Source organism: Thamnophis elegans, chromosome 1 (genome assembly GCF_009769535.1).
Source record: "Thamnophis elegans isolate rThaEle1 chromosome 1, rThaEle1.pri, whole genome shotgun sequence".
In the NCBI taxonomy this organism is placed as follows: domain Eukaryota; kingdom Metazoa; phylum Chordata; class Lepidosauria; order Squamata; family Colubridae; genus Thamnophis; species Thamnophis elegans.
In genome coordinates this window covers 167,926,121-167,951,981 of record NC_045541.1, presented here as the reverse complement: position 1 = coordinate 167,951,981, position 25,861 = coordinate 167,926,121, and the positions used below count along the sequence as shown (strand labels likewise).

General features: G+C 45.1%; 1 protein-coding gene across 1 annotated transcript in view; it reads left to right on the top strand.

Moving 5' to 3' along the window:
• The first annotated feature begins 993 nt into the window (after positions 1–993).
• Positions 994–25,861, top strand: part of MED16 (mediator complex subunit 16) — a 33,617-nt gene continuing 8,749 nt past the window's right edge. Inside the window, exons 1-11 of the mRNA XM_032238866.1 lie at positions 994–1,702; positions 3,089–3,260; positions 5,465–5,572; positions 7,444–7,613; positions 9,172–9,603; positions 12,101–12,206; positions 14,564–14,719; positions 16,464–16,675; positions 18,140–18,346; positions 19,931–20,141; positions 21,894–22,027. Of these exons, the coding sequence (XP_032094757.1) occupies positions 3,125–3,260; positions 5,465–5,572; positions 7,444–7,613; positions 9,172–9,603; positions 12,101–12,206; positions 14,564–14,719; positions 16,464–16,675; positions 18,140–18,346; positions 19,931–20,141; positions 21,894–22,027 (1,872 nt within the window). The 5' untranslated portion in view covers positions 994–1,702; positions 3,089–3,124. The remainder of the gene's footprint in view (positions 1,703–3,088; positions 3,261–5,464; positions 5,573–7,443; positions 7,614–9,171; positions 9,604–12,100; positions 12,207–14,563; positions 14,720–16,463; positions 16,676–18,139; positions 18,347–19,930; positions 20,142–21,893; positions 22,028–25,861) is intronic.

The window sequence follows — 25,861 nt, the reverse complement described above, 5'->3', positions numbered from 1 at the left end:
TGTGGGATGCTTTGAATTTAATACAACTTGAGTTTAGCAAGCATTTGACAAGTTTTTACAGGCAGACCTCGACTTACAGCAGTTCGTTTAGTGACCGCTTATGGCACTGAAAAAAATGACTGATGACCGTTTTTCAAAGTGCCTTTCCAGCGTCCCCATGATCATGTGATCCAAATTCAGATGCTTGGCAACTGGTTCATATTTATGACCGTTGATGTGTCCCAAAGTCGTGTGATTCCCCTCTTGTGACCTTCTGACAAGCAAAGTCAATGGGGAAGCCGGAGTCACTTAACAACCAGATTACTAACTTATCAACTGCAGTGATTCACTTAACAACCATGGCAAGAAAGTGATAAAATGGGACAAAATACACTTAACAAACGTCTCACTTAACAAATTTTGGGCTCAGTTGTAGTCGTAAGTCGAGATCTACTTGTATTGGCAACTTAAATCAATGTGTGATCTATTAAGGGAAAAGCACAGATGCCTTCAAAACCAGATTCAAAGAGTGACTGGTTGATTATGCACCATCAAGTCACTGTTGAGTCTAACTGGCCATCACAGAATGGACAGAATAGTCATTATGTTTTAAAAATCAAATTGCGATAAACCTGGAATAATAAGGCATTCAATGGGGAGCTACAAGTTTTTTCCTGGAACTGGTACCCATTAACATTTTCATGAATGACTTGAGTGAACAGAAGTAGGGAAGACCTGCCATGTTTAAGACCATCATATCTAGGCTGCAAACATCTAGACTGGTGTTTCTCAAATCTAGTGACATTGAGATCTGTGAACTTCAAATCCCAGAATTCCCCAGCTGTGAGATAGTGGGTACCTGGTTTAGTAGCGATGCATCTGAAAAGATTTTTGGAATTGTCACTGATCTTAAATTGAATATGCTTCAGCAGTGCAACATATTTGAAAAAAGGGGCGAATTGCAGTTTTGGGCTGCATTGATAGAAGTACAGGTCCCAAATTATAAGAAAAGCCGTTTCCATGATATACTGCATAACTCAGATGCCACCTTGAGTGTTTGGTTCCAAGCATCCCCTTTTTAAAAACCCAGAGAGATTGTCAACATTGTAAAAAGTGCAGGTATAATTAGGGAATTGGAAACAAGGCCTTCATGAGGAGAGATTGAGGAAATCAGATATATTTAACTGGGAGAAGAGGCAGTTAAAGAGAAGAGACTAAGGAAGGGAAATGATAGTGCTTTTTAAGTAATTGGAGGAAAGTTACAATGACAAAGATCAAGATCTTTTCTCACTCTCCCCATTGTTAGGGACACAAAATACTGGAAGAACTTCCTAACATGAAGCACATTTTGACAACTAAAGCCAGAGACATGGTGGGATCTTGTCATGGGATGTGTTCAGAGAAAAGGCTGAGCAGGGAGTGCTTTAATTTGATGCTAGGGCTAGTTTTGATTGCCTAATTAGCCCTTTCTGACTCTTGTTGGTTTGAACATTTATAGCTAAAACATATACCTGGTTGTGATAAATGCCATTTAAAACCATTAATGGCATTCAAATCAAATGTCAACAAAGTAACAATAGAAGAAAATATTTGTAGATCAGGGTGGAAGTGTGGAATCTTTGGTGCTCTCTGAGCTTGGATGTTTTCTTACAGATGTTGGATGTAATGAAATGACTGTGGCAAACAACCAAACTCAAAAAGGCACCAAGAACTCCAAAGAGAAGTAAGATTCATTTTACCAATATCTACAGCTACCTGACATATTCTTATGTAGCATGAACATAAAATCGCATAGCACCGTGAATCTGCGGCACATGTGCCACAGCGGACAACGGCGGACATGCAAGCCGTTGCCCTAGCTCAGCTCCACCACACATGTGTGCGTGCCTCCCACTGGCCAGCTGGCTTTGTGTCTCTGCCACGCATGCCGGGGGGGCGTGCACAGGGGGTCATGCATGCATGTGGGGCAGGGCACATGCAGGGGGCAGGGGGCACGTATGTGTGGGGGGAACATGGAAAGTCGTGCATGCATGTGCAGGGGGCAGGGTGCGCAGAGGGGCAGGGCACATGGGGGGATCATGCGTGCATTGCATTATGGGTTCTTGCATGTGAGTGCGCACTATCACACACGCACACGCTTTTGGCACACGGCGACTAAAAGGTTAGCCATCACTGGCATAGCACTTCCAGATGGCTAGAGATTTCAAAAGCCTTAAAAAATAATAGTAGCCTGCCTGAGTAGCACTATTTTTTCCCCATCATTGTTTCAGTCAATCCAACCGGTCCGTCAAATTGATTTAAAACCTTAAATTCCTTTTAAAACTCACTTAAGGTTTCTGGGGTTTAAAAGATGAGATAACGGGTTGCTTTCAACTTTTTCAGCTACATCTACCATTAGGGCCAGCCAGATGTGATGCAGCCATTCAGAGGTGTCTTTCGGGGTGTGGGGAGTGCCGGGGGGGCGGGGTTTGAGAGGGAAGGCAGGTGTTGGAGGCAAATCACATGAGTCTTGGGAGGGACATCAGTTTGGCCCCCTTTGGATGCGCATCATTGTTTCACATGCACAAGATGGAGCTTGCACTGTGACAGCAGGATGATTCTTTTCTCCTTTTGACAAAAGCAGAGGACTTTGTGGCTGCCTTTGTAAACGTATCTGGATAATTTTTTTAAAAAAGAGGTAAATGGAGGCAAAGTTAAAAAGGGGGAAATGTGACTTTAGTTCACATACAGGTCCTTTGTCTTTAGAAAGAAACTGAATTAAAAGGAGACTCATTCCAATTGATCGTACTTGGAAAAAAGTCCAACTCTCTACCAGCAACACACGATTTGTTTGGATTGTGGTGGGCATCTGATGGAATTAATATAGTGAAGAGTGGAAAATGCCTGCTGTCTTGTCTGTGTGTTAATGTTCCTTCTTCTGCCTTGCAGACACTTACTGCTTCCCCCTTACCTTTTATCCAAACTTTGGACAAAATATTGCAAGCAGCCTATTTTAAGAAGTGAAGCAGGGGACGGCTGCTGTGTGATTCCCTTTGGTTGATCAGCTGGTTTTGTTTCTTCTTCTTCTTTGTAATGGTTACGGCAGCTTCCAGTTGCAATTTTCTTCTAGGTAGCAGTTCCCAGCTATTAAACTGAGGAAGATACAATGGATCTGGCCTATATCTCTGAGTGGGAGAAGCGGCCAAAGAGCAACCATTGCCCATCCATTTCACTGGTCTGTGCCTGGTCTTGTCGCAACTTGATTGCTTTCACCACAGATCTCAAAAATGAGGAGGAAAAAGGTATGTTGGCTTCTTTGCCATTGACATTACTCTTAATGCATCCCAGAATATGAAGATAGTTACTGAAATGGTTTTAATATTTTAATATTATTTTAAGATTTTAACCAGTTTGATCTAATATTTAAGGCACCAAGCTTGAAACCAGGAGACATCCTTATGTGCGAAAACTGACTGGATGACTTTGGGCTAAACACCAGGAGGTTGGGAGATGTAGTCCCACTTTCGGCATGAAAGCCAGCTGGGTGACTTTGTGCCAGTCACTCTCTCAGCCCAACCAGGGGTGGGATTGAAAAATTTTAGCAACCAGTTCTCTGCCTGGTTGCTGGGTGGCTGTGGCCACGGGGATGTGGTCTAGTTGGCTTCCTGCACCACGGTGGCGGGGTGTGTGTGTGTCTCTGCCCTCCCCAGGCTCCAGAGGCATTCCTTGAGCCTCCAGGAGGGCGAAAACAGAATCCCCCAGGCTCCAGAGGAAACAGACCCATTTCCAGACTTCTGGAACTTCCGGGAGGCCTGTTTTTCACCCTCCCGGAACCTCTGTGGGCCCTACACTTACCTGCCATCCAAAACGGGCCACGTGGACACTCCTGGATGTGGCAGGGTGAGTGGGGTGAGCCAGTCCTTGTAACTACCGTTTCGGCATACCAGATTAAAATTAACATCCAGTTCGCTCGAACTGGCTGAATCTCAGCCCTGAGCCGAACCCACCTCACAGGGGTTGTTGTTGTAGGGAAGCTAGGAGGAGGAGGAGGAGGAAGTATTGTATGCCTCCTTGAGTTATTTATAAAAACTAAAGGTGGGATACAAATAAATAAATGTTGCTCACAAACAGGAGGAAGGTCTATTCGGTATGTTCTCTGATTTATTTATAAAAATAATAAAGGCGGGGTATAAATAAATAAGAGAATATGAAGAAATGGATAAGCTTGTACCAAACATAGGGGTGTGCCCTAGTGGTGGGATTCATTTTTTTTTTACTACTGGTTCTGTGGGCATGGTATGGCTTGGTGGGCATGGCAGGGGAAGGTTACTGCAAAATCCCCATTCCCTCCCGATCAGCCAGAGACTAAAATATGAAGAACAGTTGCAGGAACTGGGTATGTCTAGTTTAATAGAAAGAAGGACTAGGGGAGACATGATAGCAGTCTTCAGGGGTTGCCACAAAGAAGAGGAGGTTAAACTATTCTCCAAAGCCCCTGAGGGTAGCAATAGCAATAGCAGTTAGATTTATATACCGCTTCATAGGGCTTTCAGCCCTCTCTAAATGGTTTACAAAGTCAGCATATTGCCCCCAACAACAATCCGGGTCCTCATTTTACCCACCTTGGAAGGATGGAAGGCTGAGTCAACCCTGAGCCGGTGAGATTTGAACAGCCGAACTGCAGAACTGCAGTCAGCTTAAGTAGCCTGCAGTGCTGCATTTAACCACTGCGCCACCTCGGCTAGGGTAGGACAAGAAGCAATGGGTGGAAACTAATCAAGGAGAGAAGCAACTTAGAACTGAGGAGAAATTTCCTGACAGAACAATTAATCAGTGGAACAGCTTGCCTCCAGAAGTTGTGAATGCCCCAACTCTGGAAGTCTTTAAGAAGATGTTGGATAGCCATCTGTCTGAAATGATATAGGGTTTCCTTCCTAGGCAGGGGGTTGGACTAGAAGACTTCCAAGGTCCTTTCCAAATCTGCTATTGTATTGTATTGTACCTGATCTCCAAGCAGCTGCAGTGTTAATTCTAAATAATATTTTCTCTCCTCTACTGCTTTCTCATCCATCTGTCAGGTTCCAAGTAATACACCCATAGCAAACAAAACTCTGAGGCAAGTAGATTTTTCAAAGAATAGTTTTATTGTGTATATCATATTGGCACAGTTCTGGTGAAAACCGACTTTGAAGGTTCCCACGGTTTTCACCGAATTAAAAGTAAAAGTTTTTCCCCTTCCCCAAACAATCAGTCATATGGTCCAATCAAGGTGGCTTCCGGTTGCCTGATAATGTCACTCCTCCTCTCTCTGACCAGGTGTGAGAATGTCCTTGGTTCTCAGGAGAAAGTATTTTGTTTTGGCTACAAACTCCAGCTATCTGTATTCCCCCTTCACTATCCCTCAGCTCCAGTGTGGAAACATTGAAGCTTCAAAATGGCTTTGGTCAGGTCAGCTTCAGGGTTGACACTATCTATGTCACTTTTTTTCTTTCCTTTCCTTCCTCAGACCTCACACACATGATCCACATCCTTGACACAGAACACCCGTGGGACGTCCACTCCATCAATTCTGGACACATTGAAATAATCACCTGCTTGGAATGGGATCAGTCAGGTAAAGAAGGGCAACTGTAGCTTGGTGCACCTGTTTGACCTGAAGACCTTGAGTTCATTTCGTGGCACTTGCAAATAAAAAAGTGTTTCCGCCACTGGGTTGCCTGGGAAAATCTTAAGTTTTTCCAGAAACACCTGAAGTGTCAGGATGAGTTGATGAAATGGATATTAAAGATCCATTTCTTCAGGCGGGTACTTTCCAGATTTATTGGAGAGAGTGCAGGATGGGGAAGGATGGTGTCAAGGCTCCCAACTAACAAACCCAAGACTTGGCTTCTTCCCAAAGGTCCTCTTTATTGAGTACATCATATCAGCCCAGTGGAAGGGAAAACCAATTCTAAATCTTTCCCACACTTTCAGTATAATAAAACTAGGAAATAAAGGTCATAGGTCATTTTGGTCAATTGGGTTATTTGGCGGGCTCTTCAGGCACTCATTCCACAACCTTATCGGTTGCCGGTAGAGATGATCTTGGTTCTCAGAAGAAAGCTCTTTGCTGTGCCTAGTAATGCATTCCAACCTCCTTTCCCCCTTTCCCTTCTGTGTGGCAACTGAGGAACAAAAAGATGGCTGTGGCCAGGTTCAGTTCACAATTGATAGGTGGTTTATATTATTAGATACCAGGGGTGGGTTTCTCGCCCCGTTCCAACCAGTTCGAGCTCCAGCTGCTCCTGGAGGATCGCGCAGGCGCTGTATGCATCCTGCGCATGCGTGGAAGCGCAGAACTCGTCAAAACCGGGTAAGAAACGCAGGCGGGGGGGTGGACTCTTCGGCGTTCCCGGAAGTTACTTACTTCCGGGTTCGCCGACCAACCGGTTCGCCGCGAACCGCCTGAAACCCACCCCTGTTAGATACCCAGCTGACCTTAACTGATTCCATTGAAGCTATTTCAATGAGAAACCACCAGCAAACTTCACGACTGTAGACTATTCACAAAATATCCTAAAAGAAAGCGTGGACAAATCATGCGTGGCTTGTTGCCAAGATGATCACAGGGCTATGAGCATGAAATTGACCTTGATGAAGGAATACAAGGATCATTAAGAGATTATAAATGACAATTCAATCCTGGGAGGGAGAAGAGGACGTGAGAAGGAGACTCAAAGTAACCCTACCCTACTGTTCGGTATAAGAGCATGCAAGGAAACTGGCAGCCTTTCAAGATTCTGTTATTATAAACTATGATGATATAACCTAAAATAACATTTCACTAATCCTTGTGTTGTCTCTTTCGTGATATCCCCTAAATCAAAAATTTCATGAAAGAAACTTTTATCTTTATGACAACATTCAAATATGTGAGATCAGTTGCCGTATTTTTCGGAGTATAAGCACCTTTTTCCCCTCAAAAAAGAGGGTGAAAATCTGGGTGTGTCATACACTGAATACAGCATTTTTTTGCCTCCCCAAACCTCACCCCATTTGCAAAAATGGCCACGCATAGCTTTTAGGAGGCTTCCAGAGTGCTCCTGGGGGCTGGGGAGGGCAAAAACGAGTGAAAAACAGGCCATTTTTTTGCTCGTTTCTGCCCCCATCCCAGCCCTCAGAAGCACTCTATAAGCCTCCTAAAGACTATATATACCCTTTTTTTGACAAAAAATGGGCCGTTTCTTTCTCATTTTGCCCTCCCCCCAGCCCCCAGGAGCACTCTACAAGCCTCCTAAAGGCTATGCATAGCCTTTTTTTGACAAAAAATGGGCCATTTTTGGGAGGTCTGCAGGGTGCAAAAACTTTTTTTTTAATTTGCCTCTTCAAAATCTTGGTGCGTCTTATACTCTGAAAAATATGGTAATTCCATTTTACTCCCAGAGAATGGACCTGTCTTTCCCTTGATCTGTATTCTGACTTCATTGTCCCCCCCTTTGGCTGCAGGATCCAGACTTCTCTCTGCTGACGCTGATGGGAACGTCAAATGTTGGAGCATGATGGACCACCTGGCCAACAGCTGGGAGAGCGAGGTGGGCAGTGAAGTGGAAGGAGACCCAGTAGTGGCACTTTCCTGGCTGCACAATGGGGTGAAACTGGCTTTGCACGTGGAGAAGGTAATTAGGTGAATTAAGGGTATTCTGCAGGTAGTTCTCATCTTATATCCATTCGTTCAGTGACAGTTCAAAGTTCTGGCTCTCATGACTTGGGTGCCTGGTTTGTAATTGCAGTGAGCTGCAATCACTTGATTGTGTTCTGACCTAGGCTTCCCCAGAAAGCACAAGCAGAGCCCTTGTCCAGACAAAACCCCTTTTATTAAATGAAGGTGAATTCCTCTCATTCACATTCAGCAAGGACTGGCAAACAGTCTTTCAAAGGAATATTTATGACTACAGACCTTATCTATCTTGGAAAGTTGTCATGTAAATATTTTCTAAATTAGGTGCTGTGCGAGGAAAGACTCTGGGCACAGAGTCTCTGAGATTCACGGACAGATCTTCACACTTCTGAAACGAATCTAACAACCGAACGAACGAATTGTTTCCTACAAAATCCCACTCCCCTTTCTCTTTTATGTCCTATGGGAGGGGCCAATCACCTTCCACCTGTGACTTTATTCCCAAGTCTACCCTGATTTCTGAATTGTTCCTTTCTTCTGGCAGCTCTGCGCATGCGCACACTGGGAACAGGCTCCAGCTGTTCCTCTGCCTCACTGCTGTCTAGCTCCATAGGCACCTGCTCACTGCCAGATGGCCTTGGCCCCATCTCTGCCTCTGACGCAGAGCCTTCGTCTGAGCCTTCCCCAGCCTCCAGGTGTCAACATGTAAAGTGTTTCCATGACTACTATCAAGTTGACATAGAAAAGGGAGTAGAATTCCATGAATACCTTTGGCCAGAGTCAGGTCTCATATTGCTACAGCTAGTTTATGAAATATACATGTTCATAGCCAGCCGTAACATCTTGTTGGTGAATGTGATTTATGACACAAACAGAAGGGAGGGGATACAGGGGTAAAGTTCAAATGCAATTAAGCGGAAATCAGTTTCGGCTCCACAGAAGAACATGCCAAAATGTTGATCCTAATAAATGGATTTCTTTTGAACTTTGTCTTGAGGCTCGTAAATTAATTAGGTCATCCTTTGGAAACTTCACACCAGGACTGGCCCATGCTCATCCCCAACATTCTCACTGTCCAACTCTGTTGCCACTGGCGGGCCACAACAGATTGCCATTTACAACCTTCTCTGCCAGCTTCCTGCAAACAAAGTCAATGCTGCAACGCTTGTGTGAAAAATGACAAGTCACTTTTTTCAGTGCCGTTGTATAGCAGTAGCAGTAGACTTATATACCGCTTCATAGGGCTTTCAGCCCTCTCTAAGCGGTTTACAGAGAGTCAGCATATTGCCCCCAACAATCCGGGTCCTCATTTTACCCACCTCGGAAGGATGGAAGGCTGAGTCAACCCTGAGCCGGTGAGATTTGAACCGCTGAACTGCTGATCTAGCAGTAGCCTGCAGTGCTGCATTTAACCACTGCGCCACCTCGGCTCTTTTATCTTTGTCTGTATCTTTGAACGGTCACTTAAACGAATGGTTGTAAGTTAAGGACTACCTTAACTTAACTCTTGATAATCGACTTTCTCCTAAATATCTTCTGTTTCCTTCTGCCCTTAGTCTGGAGCATCCAATTTTGGTGAGAAATTCTCCCGGGTCAAATTCTCCCCATCGTTGACTCTCTTTGGGGGGAAACCTATGGAGGGCTGGATCGCAGTAACCATCAGCGGGCTGGTCACCGTCTCACTGCTGAAGCCCAACGGGCAAGTGCTGACCTCCACGGAGAGCCTCTGCCGCCTGCGCTGCCGAGTGGCCTTGGCTGATATTGCTTTCACCGGTGGAGGCAACATTGTGGTGGCCACGTCAGATGGCAGCAGTGCCTCTCCAGTCCAGTTCTACAAAGTCTGCGTCAGTGTGGTGAACGAGAAGTGTAAGATTGACACCGAGATCCTCCCCTCCTTGTTCATGCGCTGCACCACTGACCCAGCTCGGAAAGACAAATATCCTGCAATCACCCACTTGAAATTTCTAGCTCGGGACATGTCTGAACAGGTGAGTTCCTTGGGGTTTCCTTCTCCAGTCCTAGGTGCCTCTTCCTTCTAGCTATTTGGTCATATCTAGATTAGTCAGTTGAAGACAGATCAGATAGTGAAGAATCTGGAGAACCCAATGCAGAAAACATCGAAGGAGTGGATCTTGTTAGTCCACAGAGTTGGTCCACGTGGAAGGACATGATAGCAGTCTTGCACTTACTACCAGTTGACCTACGACCAGTTACCGTATTTTTCAGACTATAAGATGCACCATTGTATAAGATGGACCAAGATTTCAAAGAGGTAAGTAAGTAAAAAAAAGTTTTTGCCCCCAGGAGCACTCTGCAGGCTTCAGCAGGGCTGGGGGAAAGTGAAAATGCTCCCGTTTTTGTGAAAAACAGGCAAAAAATGGACTGTGTTTTTGCAAAAACAGGTGCATTTTTGCCTTCCATCAGCCCTGCTGAAGCCTGCAGAGTGCTCTTGAGAGTTGGGAAAGGCAAAAACGCCTCCACTTTTGCAAAAAACAGCCCGTTTTTCATTAAAATGGTATGTGCGGGTGGGGCTTTGGGAGGCTAAAAATGGCTGTATTCGGTGTATAAGATGCACCAACATTTCCACACTCTTTTAGGGGGGAAAGGGTGCATCTTATACTCCGAAAAATATGTTACTTAGCAATTGTCCCAAAGGTCCTTTTTCAAGAGACAATTGGACTTTGTTTTTTCCTTGAAGACGTTTTACTTCTCAACCAAGAACTGAAGAAACTTCTTGGATGAGAAGTGAAACCTCTTCAAGGAAAAGCCATGGTTGTCCCAAGCATCTTTGGGACACTCATGACCTGGATGACTGAAAATCTCCATAGGTATTTGCTTAGCGATTGTTCAGAGTTGCAACGGGCCTCCATCACAGCGTTTGCTTAATGACTGCTGCAAAAAAAGGTTGTAAAATCAAGTCGGTTCACGTGGGTGACTCATTTTATGACCATCACAACTGATGACCATAATAGGCAATCTCCATTAGAGTTATAGGTCCAGGGCTACCTGCATCATGGACAAAGAGCAGAGAACTGCTTTCGTCCCAGGAACCTCATTCCTTCATGGATTATCTTTGGAGAATGATTGTATCTTGGAAGTGAGCAAAAGCCATAAATCAGCATGGACAGAGCCCCATGGTTACTCTTCACTCAAATACTTGTGCGCATGAACACATGTGCATATGCAATCTCTTACACATATCTATCTAGAGCCAGGTTGGCGCAGTGGTTAGAGTGCAGTACTGCAGTCTACTCCTGCTGACTGCCAGCTTTCGGCAGTTCGAGTCTCACCGGCTCAAGGTTGACTCAGCTTTCCATCTTTCCCAGGTGGGTAAAATGAGGCCCCAGAGTGTTGGGGGAAATAGGTTGACTCTGTAAACCGCTTAGAGAGAGCCGTAAAGCACTATGAAGCGGTATATAAGTTTAAGTGTTATTGTTATTGCTATTGCTGTCTGTCCGTCTACTATCTATCTATCTATCTATCTATCTATCTATCTATCTATCTATCTATCTATCTATCATCTATCATCTATCTAGATGCTGTCTTCTCACCACAATCTCTGTGTTCCTCTAATTATTTTGAATTTTAAACAGCTGCTAGAGCTGACACTGGGCATTCCAGAACAATGTTTCTCAGGCTTGGAGACTTTAACATGTGTGGACTTCAATTTCCAGAATTCCCCAGCCAGTGAGCATGCTGGCAGTTGAAGTTCACATATCTTAAAAGTGCCAAGTTTCAGAAACATTGTTCATCTAGATCAGGGGTGTAAAACTTGAGTCATCACAGTGTCGTCACATGACATATTGCAACTTTCCCCCCCCCCCTTTCGCTAAACCAGGTGTGGGTGTGGCCAGCCTGTGATGCATCTGGCCTGCGGGCCACAAGTTTGACACCCCTGATCTAGATGCACCATGAACAAATGGGGGGAGGAGTTTCCAGTGAACTCTGAAGCTAGTGGGAAATGGACTGCATTTGGGTCAGTGTTTTACTCCTATCCTAGAGCACAACCATGGGAAACGAGCAATAGCAATAGTTAGACTTATATTATTTATTTATTTTTATTATTAATTAGACATATACCGCTTCATAGGGCTTTCAGCCCTCTCTAAGCGGTTTACAATTTTTTTTAGCAAATTGAGTCAGCAACTTGCCCCCACAGTCCGGGTCCTCATTTCACCCATCTCGGAAGGATGGAAGGCTGAGTGAGCCGGTGAGATTTGAACAGCCGAACTGCCGAACTGCAGTCAGCTGAAGTAGCCTGCAGTGCTGCATTTAAGCACTGCGCCACCTCGGCTCCCGAGTCCACTTTCCTTGATCCAGTGGGATCTTCCCAGGTGTTTATTCTACATGCCTCCGGAACTATATATTAATCCGTTTTTTTCAATCTCAGCATGATGGCTGGGAATTCTGGGAACTGAAGTCCACACATCTTAAAGTTGGTAAGGTTGCTAACATTGTTCTACCTGGCCTTCCCTCCTTCTCCAGATGCTGCTGTGTGCCTCCAGTCAGAACAATAGTATTGTGGAGTGCTGGTCACTCCGGAAAGAAGGACTGCCAGTTAACAACATTTTCCAGCAGATTTCTCCCACAGGTGAGTCAGGTAGCAGTGTGGAAAGAATTCAGCAGAACATAGCTTCTTCTTCTCATTAGGTTGAAGTCATCTTGGATTCCTGAATGGTCAGATTGGGGAGTTTGAAATCTGTGAACTGCAATTCTAGCCCAAGCAATGAGGCAGAAAAGGCATAGGCAGAATCTTGCGGGATCAGGACAAAATCTTGTAGGGATCACCCAACCAGCTTTCATGCCTAAGGCAGAACTAGAACTCACAGTCTCCTGGGGATTGGCCCAAAGTCACCCAACCAGCTTTCGTGCTTAAGGCGGGACTAGAACTCACAGTTTCCCAGGGATTGGCCCAAAGTCACCCAACCAGCTTTCGTGCCTAAGGCGGGACTAGAACTCACAGTCTCCTGGGGATTGGCCCAAAGTCACCTAACCAGCTTTCGTGCCTAAGGCAAAACCAGAATTCTGCTTCTCCCATAGGAGTAACTTCTTTGTTTTTCATGTATGGGTTGTGTTGCCAATGAAAAGATTGCTCTTTTCTTTCCAGCTTTCCTTCTATTCATCTCCCTCATCACAGCTCAGCAGGAGCAATTTTTCTAACTGAGAGCAATCAAACTCACAGTTGATATTTAATTGTTGCCTTTACACAGGAAATTACCTGGCAACAGATTCTCATCACAGCCATTTCCCTCTGGAAATGAGATTCTTTTGATTCTTCCCCAGGCGAGAAACCATTAAATTGGTACATCTTGACCTGGCAAATTCGAAGCTGAATTTCTGCTCCTTTTGCTTAGAAACAATACATTTGATTAATTTGAAAAAGGTTCTAGTATCATTTTGGGGGGAAAAAATCATAGGCGAGCTGTGTGTAAAATGCATAGATTTTCATACCATGCAATATTCCTTCAGCTGTGATGTCTTAGGAATACAAGAAAACTAGTTTTATATGTGCAACAGTTCAGTTTGCTTTTCTGGATGCAAAGTCGTTTATTTACCAAATTTATATGGTGCTCATCTTGTTTCAGGTTTCGTTTTATTTATATGCCGCCCTATTCCCAGCGGGACTCAGGGCGGCTCACAAACCCAAGAGTGGAAGGGAAACATAAGAACTACAAATACAAGCATTTAAAATAACCAACAGACACACAATTGAGAGGGGAAGGGAACCCATCAACCCCAGGCCTGCCGACACAGCCAGGTTTTAACGGCTTTTCGGAAGGCCTGGAGAGACGTGAGGGTCCGAATCTTGGCGGGGAGTTCGTTCCAAAGGGCTGGCTCTGCCACAGAGAAGGCCCTCCCCCGGGTAGTAGCCAGATGGCATTGGCTGGTAGACAGAACCCAGAGGAGGCCGATCCTGTGTGATCTAATGGGTCTTTGGGAGGTAATTGGCAGCAGGCGGTCTCTCAAGTACCCAGGTCCAATACTATGAAGGGCTTGGTACAAGGTGACATAATAAACTCACACAGTCTCTTCCAAACCAGGCCTCTCCACAAATTTCAGGACTACAGTTCCCTGAATTCTGAGCAGCCAGCACACCCAAAGAATTCTCAGTATCCCTGCTGCTCAGAATTCTGGGAATTGCAGTCCCAAACACCTCTAGAAAGTGTGAGTGTTACAGTAATCTGATTGTGCTAAGCAGAAAGGAATGAACTAAAGGGCCACCGTCAGGGAGCTATTGGGCAGTACTACTTGGTCTGTTGTGTGGATTCTTGGGTGGTTTAGGGGTGGGAAATTTTTTGGTGTGTGTGTGTGTGTTTGGGGATTGTTATGTGTGTTGGGCCTGGTCTGGGTGTTATGTGAATTTTGTTGTATGTGTATACTGTGGACATACGCACAATGACAATAAAGTAAAGTAAAGGAAGGACGTTCCCGTGGCACGACAAAACCACGCTCGACTAAAGCGCGCCCGATTAAACCGCGTCGCTGACGTCATCAACAGGGTGACAACAGCCAGCGCGGAGAAAGAAGGGCGCTTTAAATAGCGCTTTGAAAGCAAGCCGATTCAAGTTAAGGTAAGGGTTAGGTTTAGGGTTAGGTTTAGGGTTAGGTTTAGGGTTAGGTTAAGGGTTAGGGTTAGGTTTAGGGTTAGGTTTAGGGTTAGGTTAAGGGTTAGGATTAGGTTTAGTGTTAGGTTAAGGGTTAGGTTTAGGGTTAGGTTTAGGGTTAGGTTTAGGGTTAGGTTTAGGATTAGGTTTAGGGAGGTTAGGTTTAGGTGTTAATTTTAGGTTTAGCGTTTACAGCGTGCTTTTTTCTCCGCGCTGTTGTCGCGCTGTGATGACGTCAGCTACGCGGTTTAGTCGAACGCGGTTTTGTGGTGGAACCGGACGTTCCATTACCAAATGCTTTTTTGCAGCACTTTTCATTATCCTCTTCCTCTTTATTTCTAAGTTGGGGACAAGCCGCCGATGATCTTGAAATGGCGGATCCTTTCAGCCACTAATGACCTGGACCGAGTTTCTGCTGTGGCGTTACCCAAACTGCCAATTTCTTTGACCAGCACCGATCTGAAGGTAGCAAGTGACACCAAGTTCTACCCAGGTTTAGGTGAGGAAAGTTTTTTCTTGGATGTGTAGTCTTACCAGTGTTGGAAGAAATATCCATCTGGTTCAGTTCCAAGCGGGGAGAAAGACACTGGAAACATGGAGGCTGATTGGAAAGATGGTTTGTTGATAAAGCAGAACCACATAGGTTTGTGGTCCTGGGCAGCTGAACACATGGAGTGGAGAATGAGAGGTATTTATACCCTATCTTGGGCCTTGCCCTTGAGCTTCCTGTTCTTGTGCAAGAAATGTATTCTATTGGCTGTAGTCAGACTCCCGTGGGGTCATGTATGTCTGAATCAAGTTTGATTGAAGCCTGGAGGGTGATGCAATGTCCCCAGGTGATTTTGTAATGCAGTGAGCCCTGCCACTAGATAATCCTATTATGTCCTGGAGGGTCATGTCTTAAATCCCATCACCCTGGAGCTGAAGGTCTTTGATTTTGTAGAAAGGCTGGCCCCGTCCTTCTCAATGGGCAACAATATATAGCAATATATATAGCAATAACAGTAGACTTATATACCGCTTCATAGGCCTTTCAGGCCTCTCTAAGCGGTTTACAGAGTCAGCATATTGCCCCCAACAACAATCCGGGTCCTCATTTTACCCACCTCGGAAGGATGGAAGGCTGAGTCAACCCTGAGCCGGTGAGATTTGAACCGCTGAACTGCTGATCTAGCAGTCAGCCTGCAGTGCTGCATTTAACCACTGCGCCACCTTGGCTCTTGGCAGATATCTGCTGGGGGCCGGGAGCTGAATCTCAGAATCTCTGTCTCCCTTAAGATTTCTATTTTTCTTTTATGGGAAATATAATATTCTGCCTTTTTAATATTTCCTAAAATATTTCATTCTTCTAGGAGGAGTGGGTGCTTACTTCCTACACCAGATAGCCAAAAATCTAGTGCTGTGGTGACGCAGTTGTTATAATGCAGTATTACAGACCAATTCTGCTCACAGCCCAGGAGTTTGATGCTGACGGGCTCAAGGTTAACTCCCTCTCAGGTTGCTAAAATGAGGACCCAAATTGTTGGGGGCAATAGGCTGACTTTGTAAAGCGCTCAGAGTGCATTAAAACAGGAGTCCCAAACCCCTGATCCATGGCCTATTCTGAACCGGGCCACGGAAGTGATGGCTGAGCGCACATGTGAAACCACCCCCTCGCCCTGCCGTGCCACCTCTACTGTTCTGCCGAGCCAGAAAGGTTGGAGGCAGCTGCTTTCAAGCACTATGGAACAGTATATAAGTCTAAGTGCTATAGCTAGCGTGATCTATTCTTGGAAAGTTCCAAGATTTCCCCATGCCAATTTCAAAGCTGAACTCCCTACTTCCTGTTCTGGGCCGCAAAGGAGTGACCAATGGAACTTCAAATCTAGGTCGTAAATAACACCCAGATGGCTCCATCAGAATTTCAAAAGGTCACTAAGAGACCAGTCCTAAGTTGAGAACTACCTGTATACCAAACTGGCTCTCCAAAAAAAGTATAAATGCCTAAAAGTGGGATATCAAGTCTTGGGATGCATAGATGCATCTTTTTCAGATCCTAATTAGAACTTTATTTAGCGGCTTACCAAATTAGTAATTTGCCGCTGATACTATCTTGTGAGCAGAAGTGTCTCCCAACAGTGATGTTTGGTTTGGCTTGCTCAGGGATAAAATATTAGAATAATCCAGAAGGAATGCAGCCCTACTTCTTCTCTCAATAAACCATTTTTAAAATCCCTTTGCAATTTACTCTACCTCTGTTCCAGGCCTGGCGCTTGCTTTCCACGATGGCAGCGTCCACATCATCAACCGTCTCTCCTTGCAAACCATGGCGGTGTTTTATGGCTCCAGCTCGCAGCGCCCGGTGGATGACCAGACCATCAAACGGCAGAGAACGTCGGGCCCTCTGATCTACTTCAAAGCGATGCAGATGTCTTGGACTTCGCTGGCCTTAGTTGGGGTCGATAGCCATGGAAAGGTACACTTGGGGCTACAGAGTAAGATCCCCATAGTATTTAAAGCAGTGACTTAACAACCAATTTTCACACAACCATTGCAGGATCCCCATGGGGACATCACCAAAATTCGAGCAATTGGCAGCTGGCATGTATTTATGGCAGTGGCACTATCCTGGGGTCATCTGATCACCCATTGTAACCAGCGGTGGGTTTCACATTTTGTTACCACTGGTTCTCCGTGTGTGCACCCACCCGCTTTGCACCCTTCCATGCATCTGCCCAGCCTTCTGCGCATGCACTTTGCTCACACATGCGCCTGGTCTCAAAAACATGCGCCTGGCCTCAAAAACATGCGCCTGGCCTCAAAAACATGCGCCTGGCCTCAAAAGCATGCCTAAATAGGATGGCATAGAGCCGGTACAGAGCGGGGGATTTCCACTACCGGTTCGGATGAACCAGTCCGAACCGGCTGAATGCAACCTCTGTTTGTAACCCTCCCAACTGGCTTCCAACAAGCAAAGTCAATGGGGAAAAGTCAGATTTGTTTAACAACCACATGATTCACTTAACAACTGTGGCAAAAAGGTCACAAAATGGGGCACAACTCACTTAAGGAATCTGCTTTGCTTAGCAACAGAAACTTGGGGCACAGTTGTGGTCGTAAGTCAAGCATTGCTTGCAGTTCCCTTTTTTCCCAAGACAAAAACGTAAGAGCTGGATTGGATCATAAGACAAATCCTCTCCTCTGCTTCCAGATTCATAGAGCAGACAGCCAAATGTCTCCAAGGCATCAGGCATTTCTATCTCCCTGTGTTGTTTTTCATATGAGCATCTCACTTTTGTAACTCCCTGTATCCCTGTATTCTGAAGATGAATGAGTGAAGAGTTTTAATTGTCTCCACAGCTGGTTTTTCAATGACAACATTCGATTTGTACATTTTAACTTCCTTTACATTGATAGGGTACATCAGCTGCTTGGGTCTGTTCTGATTGGAAAGGCATGTTAACCCCTGCAAATAATAGCTTATTTGCTCCCTCCACCATGAATCCAAGTGACTTCCTTTCGAAGGCCTTTAAATTATTGGCTATTGCTATAGCTTGTTGCAGGGGATTCCATAAACAAGTCCAACAGTTTGTAAAGGAAATATCCCCTTGCTTTGTGGTGCATTTAACTGGAAAGTCCTTCATTTTCTCTGAGATCAACCCAGGCAAAATAAGGAATTATTGCCAAGAACGGATAACTCAAACAAATGAGTCAAACTTCACAATCGGGCAAGCAATCCTGCAGCTGGTTGAAACAAGAACAGAATCCTGAAAAGTGCCAAGCATTAATCTTGCCAGAGGGTGTTATAAAAAAAAAATCTCTGAGGAGGGACACACACACACACACACACACACACACAAACTTTCCTGGAAGATGGAGGTAACTGACTTCCTGGCTGCATCTGATGTGTCATTTCTGTCTGTGCCCTTGCTCTCTGCAGCTTAGCATGTTCAGGATCTCTCCCTCCATGGGGCATGTTTTGGATATGAATATTTCCCTCCGTCATTTGCTTTTCCTGTTGGAGTACTGCATGGTGACAGGATATGACTGGTGGGACATCCTGCTTCACGTCCAGCCCGGCATGGTGCAAAATCTGGTGGAAAAGCTGCATGAGGAATACATGCGCCAGAATGCTGCCCTGCAGCAGGTGAGTTCCCATTTTTGAAACATGCATTCAATTTCGCAACTACTAAGATTGTTGGCCGAGCAGGTACAAAAACAGCCAGGGAAATGATTGAAGCCTGGGAAATGGGTCCCTCGTCAGTCGAGAGGAGTGCTGATTTACCACCAGCTTATGAGGTGCTTAGAAGCCAAGGACTTGGTAGCACAAGGAAACAACACCCAGTCATTGGCAGTCAACACACCAGTCTACCAATAGGAAGGCACCACATAATTTTGACTCACAATAGCCCAAAGCCCATGTTCCAGTAGAGAGAGGTTCCCTGAAGATGGGCTCCAGCACGAATCCAAAAGCTCGGAAGAGTAAACCTCTTTCCCGGTGACTGACCCAGATTGGCTCTTGCAACATTATCTCTGAGATTCACGGACAGATCTTCACAAACGAACAAACAAACGGTTTCCTGCAAAAGCCCACTCCCCCTTCGCTCCTCTTTTATTTCCCATGGGAGGGGCCATTCACCTGTGGCTTTACTCCCAAGTCGACCCTGATTTCTTAGCTGTTCTTTTCTTCTGGCAGCTCTGAGCATGCGCACACTGGGAACAGGCTCCAGCTGTTCCTCTGCCTCACTGATGTCTGATCTGAAGGCAGCTGAGAACTGCCAGACTGCCTTGGCCCCATCTCTACCTCTGACACAAAGCCTTTGTCTGAGCCTTCCCCAGCCTCCAGCACTGGCTCATGTTCTTCCTCAACCTTATTGTGCAACTCTGGCGAGCCACAACCCTAGTGTCCTGTGGTTGCATGACCACAGTTTGCTGCAGGGTGGTTTTTCCGCCATTCTTTCTTCAGAAGAATGGACTTGCTTAATGATTATATTATTCACTTAATGACTATGTGATTTAGACTTACAGTTTCACAATTGGCCTAATGGCTGCTGTAAAAACAGCTGATCACGATCAAGTGCCTCGATGTACGACAACTTACGGCCAAATTTCCGTTCCCATTTGTCGTCATACTCTGGGAACTCTGTGTAGGATTTTTAAGGCAATAATTGAATTGTACCTGGAAGTTGGTGGGGGGGGGGCAGCATAGATCACAAAGTAGTGGTGTTAGACGGACATGTAATGGGGCATGGACTCAGTTTGTTGTGTGTTTAAACCATGGTTTCACCAGGGTTAAATCATGATTAGCCAAGTGTGTTTCAGTGGTGGGATTCAGATTTTTTTAGTATCGGTTCTGTGGGCGTGGCTTGGTGGGCAGGGCGTGGCTTGGTGGGCGTGGCAGGGGAAGGATACTGCAAAATCCCCATTTCCTCCTGATCAGCTGGGACTCGGAAGGCAGAGAACAGATGGGGGCAGGGCCAATCAGAGGTGGTATTTACCGGTTCTCCAAACTACTCAAAATTTCTGCTACCAGTTCTCCAGAACTGGTCAGAACCTGCTGAATGCCACCTCTGGTGTGTTTGGAGTAAATCTTTTGGGGTCAGAGAAACCTGAACTGCCAGAAGTGAAACCCCAAGTGAACTCGTGTTGTTTATTTGTTGATTTTAATGTGTGAACGTCCTTGCTGAAAGGAGCAGCATTCTCAGGGCTGATCACGTCCCTCCTTTGACAGGTTCTGTCCACACGCATCATTGCCATGAAAGCCTCACTTTGCAAGCTCTCCTCCAGTACGGTGGCACGCGTGTGCGACTACCACGCTAAGCTTTTCCTGATCGCCATCAGTTGCACCCTGAAGTCCCTGCTCCGGCCCCCCGTCCTCAACACGCCCGACAAGACCCCTGGAGACAGGCTCACTGAGATCTGTGCTAAAATCACCGATATAGGTATGTTCCAAAGGGTTGGTCCTCTCTTGGTCTGCTAGAAGAAGAAGGAAAAGCTCATTTTAAAAATTCTTCTATTTTCAAGATTGTCCATGTAGGGTGGAAGAATCAAAACATTCCAATTGTGGCCAAGCTCCATGATTGAAATCTTGTCTGTCATTTTGTGGGCATCTACACACACAAAAAGGGCAGAATTTCAATTGCATTGCCATAGCAACCTTATTGTTTGTTTGTTTTTTACCATCAGATGGACCAGTGTTTCCCAAACTTGGCAACTTTGAGATATGTGGACTTCTAGCATTCCCCAGCCAGCATAGTTGGTTTAAATTCTGGTAGTTGAAGTCTACATATCTTAAAGTTCCCCAGATTGCTATTTACATTTTTTTTCTCCTTCTCTCCCTCCCTCCATGTTATAGTCATGGTTGAAAGACAATTTCATAATTAAAAGTGGAATTATGACATTCTCCTCTGATAATGTCGATGTTGCTGGATTTGCAAAACTGACCTTCTGGTATTCTGTATTCTTTTCTTTGTTAATATGTGCCTTGCCTGCTTGGGTTTTGGTAATATCAGTATCACAGAGAACCAAATAATCCCAAAGTTTTTCGTTACTGCTTCTTAGTCTCTTTTTTTATCAATATCTCTGTGCCTTTTGTATCCTAGGGCAGGGGGCTCCAAACATGGCAGCTTTAAGATTTGTGGACTTCAAGTCCCAGAATTCTTTTGCTAGCCATGTTGGCTGAGCAATTCTGAGAGTTGAAGTCCACCAGTCTTAAAGTTGCCATGTTTGGAGACATCTGTCCCAGAGAAAAGGGAAGCTACAATTTAAGTTAACTTTGAAGGAACTAATAAATTATGGCAAACTGTTTACGCATTAAATTCTAAAAAAAGAAAGAAAGAAAGAAATATACAATCAAATGACTAATGAATTGGTTCCAGTTTAGAAAATTGTTCATTCATAATGAAATTTGCTGCTTTAGGAATATCCCCAGTATTTTACACACACATGCACACACACACACACACACACGTACATACATACATACATACATACATACATACATAAATATGTATTATGTCAAAGCATTTGGTATGCCCAAATATGGGAGGGAGCATACTGCTTCCCTTTTTGCCTTTCAACTCCACCCTAGGAGCCTTCCAGGCAGGAAACCATAATTTGTGTTGCATTTGTGCTAATAAATAAATAAAGAGAGACTAGTATAGATCTATTTCAAGCTATTTAGCTCACATCAGCTAATCCCAGTAAGGGTATGGCTAGTTGATGAGAGCTAAATAGCTTGAAATAGATCTATACTAATCTCCCTTTATTTATTTATCAGCACAAATGCAGTATGTATGTATGTATGTATGTATGTATGTATGTATGCATGCATGCATATATATTATATACATACACACACCTGATAATTTGCATCCTTTTAGAGGGTCGTTGAAGCCCTTGGAGGGTTTTTTTTACCATCTATCTGCAAGGAATATAAATTCTTCCATTCCCCACTATCCTGCCAGAGCTGAAGAAGCTTCTTGGATGAGAAACAAAAGATCTTCAAAAGAAAAAACAAGAAAGTCCAGTTGCCTCCTGAAAAAGCACCTTTGGGGACCTCCAGTAAAGGGGAAGAAATCATTCCATGCACTGCCCTCATCCACTTGATTGACAGTTCTTCCTGTTGAGAAGTTCTTCCTAATGCCTAATCTCTCATCTCTCCCCTTGAAATTTCCTCCCATTGATCCTTCCAGATATTGACAAAGTGATGATTAATTTGAAGACAGAAGAATTTGTGCTGGAGATGACCACCTTGCAATCTCTCCAACAACTGATCCAGTGGGTTGGGGACTTTGTGCTCTATTTGCTTGCCAGTCTCCCCAACCAGGTAAGACTCACTTGTGCAGCAGATGCCCTATGATGCTTTTTGCTTAATGGAGGGTAAACTTTTGTGTCAAACTCATCATTCGAGTTCTAATATTGACTGTTTGCTTAAAGTGAGGCCTTCTCTTATCCTTTACATACAGAGAAAGGAATGCCTTTTCTCAGTGGTGCCACTTCTCAGGGTGCTGTGGCCTGCCAGCGTCCAGTGGAACTGGCAGCAGAGTTGGACAGTGAGGTGGTTGGGGAGGAGCATGGGCCAATTCTTTACGCTGCAGAAGGCTCGGACGAGGGCTCTGCATCAGAGGCAGAGATGCTGTCTGGCAGTGATCAGGTACCTATGGAGCTAGACAGCAGTGAGGCAGAGGAACAGCTGGAGCCTGTTCCCAGTGTGTGCATGCGCAGAGCTGCCAGAAGAAAAGAACAACTCAGAAATCAGGGTAGGCTTGGGAATAAAGCCACAGGTGGAAGGTGATTGGACCTTCCCATAGGACATAAAAGAGGAGCGAAAGGGGAGTGGGCTTTTGCAGGAAACAATCCGTTCGGTCATTAGATTTGTTTCAGGAGTGTGAAGATCTGTCCGTGAATCTCAGAGACTCTGTGCCCAGTCTTTCCTTGCACAGCACCTCATTTAGAAAATAGTTACATGACAGTTTCCAAGATAGATAAGGTCTGTAGTCATAAATATTCCTTTGAAAGACTGTTTGCCAGGCCTTGCTGAATGTGAATCAGAGGAAATCACATTCATTTAATAAAAGGGGGTTTGTCAGGACTAGGACTCTGCCTCGTGTTTTTGGAGGAAGCCTAGGTCAGAACCCAGGGGCCCATCTCTTTTCAGTTGCAACATATAATATAAAGGTTGTAGTTGTAGTTTTGATCAGACATTATTTTTTAATCAGGAATTTTGACTTCATAATAATGGTGTATAATAATACATGGTGCCTCTTCGTTTTATCCTGCACCGAAAGAAATCAGGAACAAAGAGCTTCATCATATATGAAGCCCATTATCTACGGCTTATCGTGGTTTATTGAACCAAAATGGGCAAGACTGCTGTGTTTCCAACTTGACAACTTTTAAGATATGTGGATGTCACTTCCTAGAATTCCGCAGCCAGCTTGAGTCATGGGAGTTGAAGTCCACATACTTAAAAGTTGCCAAGTTTGAAAAACCGTGGGATAGAATTATAAGCCAGCGTTTAACAAGAAGGTTGTTTTTGATTGTTTATTTTTTGCCTTCAAGTCAGTGTTGACTCCTGGTGAGTGCAGTTTTCCGTGACCCGTCAAAACCGCGGACGACAAAAGCGCGCTCGACAAAAGCGCGTACCTGACGTCATCAGCAGCGCGACGAAAAAAATTTAAAAATAAATTAAATTAAAATTAAAATAAAATTAAAGCAAGCCGATTCACATAAAGGTAAGGGTTAGGGTTAGGGTTAGGGTTAGGTTAAGGGTTAGGGTTAGGTTTAGGGTTACGTTAAGCATTAGGGTTAGGTTTAGCGTTAGGTTAAGGGTTAGGTTTAGGGTTAGGTTAAGGGTTAGGTTTAGGGTTAGGTTTAGGGTTAGGTTTGGGGGGGTTAGGGTAAGGTTTTCGCTTTAATTTTAAATTTTCCGCTCACAGCGCGATGTTTTCGTCGCGCTGTGATGACGTCACATACGCGCTTTCGTCGAGCGCAATTTTGTCGTCCGCGGTTTTGTGGTGGAACCCAGTTTTCTTGACAAGATTTCAGAAGTAGTTTGCCAGAGCCTCTTTCCTAGGGCTGAGAGAAGGTGAGAAGGTCACTCAGCTGCCTTCATGCTTAAGACAGGAGTGGAATTCTCAGTCTCCCAGTCTCTGGACTGATGGCTTACCGTATTTTCACCCATATAACCCGCCCACGCAAATAACCCGCCCACGCATATAACCCGCGGGTTTTCCGGATCGTGTAAAATATCTTCCGTATACCCCGCCCACGCATATAACCCGCCCACGCATATAACCCGCGACGAGTAAGAGAGAAGGGAAACAGCTGAGATGGGGGGGGAAGAAACGGAGAAACAAGCCTGCGCAAGCTGGGGAAGAGGAAAGGAACGGAGGAGAAGGAAACAGCTGAGATCGGGGTGGGGGAAGAAACGGAGAAACAAGCCTGCGCAAGCTGGGGAAGAGGAAAGGAACGGAGGAGAAGGAAACAGCTGAGATCGGGGTGGGGGAAGAAACGGAGAAACAAGCCTGCGCAAGCTGGGGAAGAGGAAAGGAACGGAGGAGAAGGAAACAGCTGAGATCGGGGTGGGGGAAGAAACGGAGAAACAAGCCTGCGCAAGCTGGGGAAGAGGAAAGGAACGGAGGAGAAGGAAACAGCTGAGATCGGGGTGGGGGAAGAAACGGAGAAACAAGCCTGTGCAAGCCTCCGATCGTGTAAAATATCTTCCGTATACCCCGCCCACGCATATAACCCGCAGGGGGGCGCTGTGCATGTAAAAACCGCATATAACCCGCGGGTTATATGGGTGAAAATACGGTAATCATTACATCAAAGTGACTTAGTTTATGCAGTGTATTTAATGATTTGTGTGGATTCCGCTGTTACACAGAGTTAAACAAAAATATCCTTTCTTGCTTGTTTATCCTCCTAATTAAACCAGGATTCCTAGCTTTAAGTGGTGTACCCGGTGCAAGTGTCATCCCTTTCTGTTGAATATTTTATTTCTTATTTATTTATTTAGAAAATTTATATTTTCTAAATAAATAGAAATAGAGCCAAGATGGCGCAGTGGTTAGAGTGCAGTACTGCAGGCTACTTCAGCTGACTGCTAGCTGCAGTTTGGCAGATCGAATCTCACCAGGCTCAAGGTTGACTCAGACTTCCATCCTTCCGAGGTGGGTAAAATGAGGACCCAGATTGTTGGGGGCAAGAAGCTGACTCTGTAAACTGCTTAGAGAGGGATGCTCAGCCCCTCTCTAAGAGGTTTACAGAGTCAGCCTATGAAGCGGTATATAAGTCTAAGTGCTATTGCTACATTGCCATCTGTTTGCACATGGCAATTCAAAGCAGCTTGCAAGAGCATAAAAACCTCATATATATAAAAATAAAACTAATAAAAGAAAATAATAAGTTTTTGAAATAATATAATAACCCCCACCCCAGTGACAACACATCACACGAGCCATTTAATGGGCTCCATCCCACTCCTAACCGGCTCCAGGCACTGCAAGAGGGAGGACATTGCACCCCTTAACTCACCCCTGAGACTCAGCTGAGTCGTACAGCTGAGTATCAACAGCATATTGATGATACTTCAGTCCATGGTGACGGATGATCTCACCCAACAGTTGAACAGGAGCGGAGAGAGTACCGAGCCCTGCAGAACCCCGCAAAGCAGTGGGCGAGGGCTGGATCTCTCCCCTCCTATCAACCCTGACTAAGAGTGGCCACAGAGGAAGGAAGTGAACTGGGTTAGCAGAGGGCCTCCCACTCCCATCCCCCAAAGCCGCTCTAGAAGAAATGGTTGATGGTATTGAAAGCTGCCAAGAGGTCAAGTAGAGCAAGGATGGATACACTACCCCCATCCTGCCCCGCCAGAGATCATCCAAAAGCGCGACCAATGCCGTTTCTGTCCCATATCCAGGCCTGAATCCTGACTGGCTGGGGTCTAGATAATCTAGATATGCAGATTAACCAGTTAAAACTGCATTATTTCATTAGCCGAGATTTCTAAAACTGAAGCACTCCTAACTATTGAACCCTAGTATCTTCAACCAAGGGAAGTCAGATGGGCGCGTCCCAGAGAACCATTGCTGGTTAAGACAGACAGCTTGCTAGCCTCAACCCTTTATTCCCAATCCTGCCTTGGTGATCATGAGTA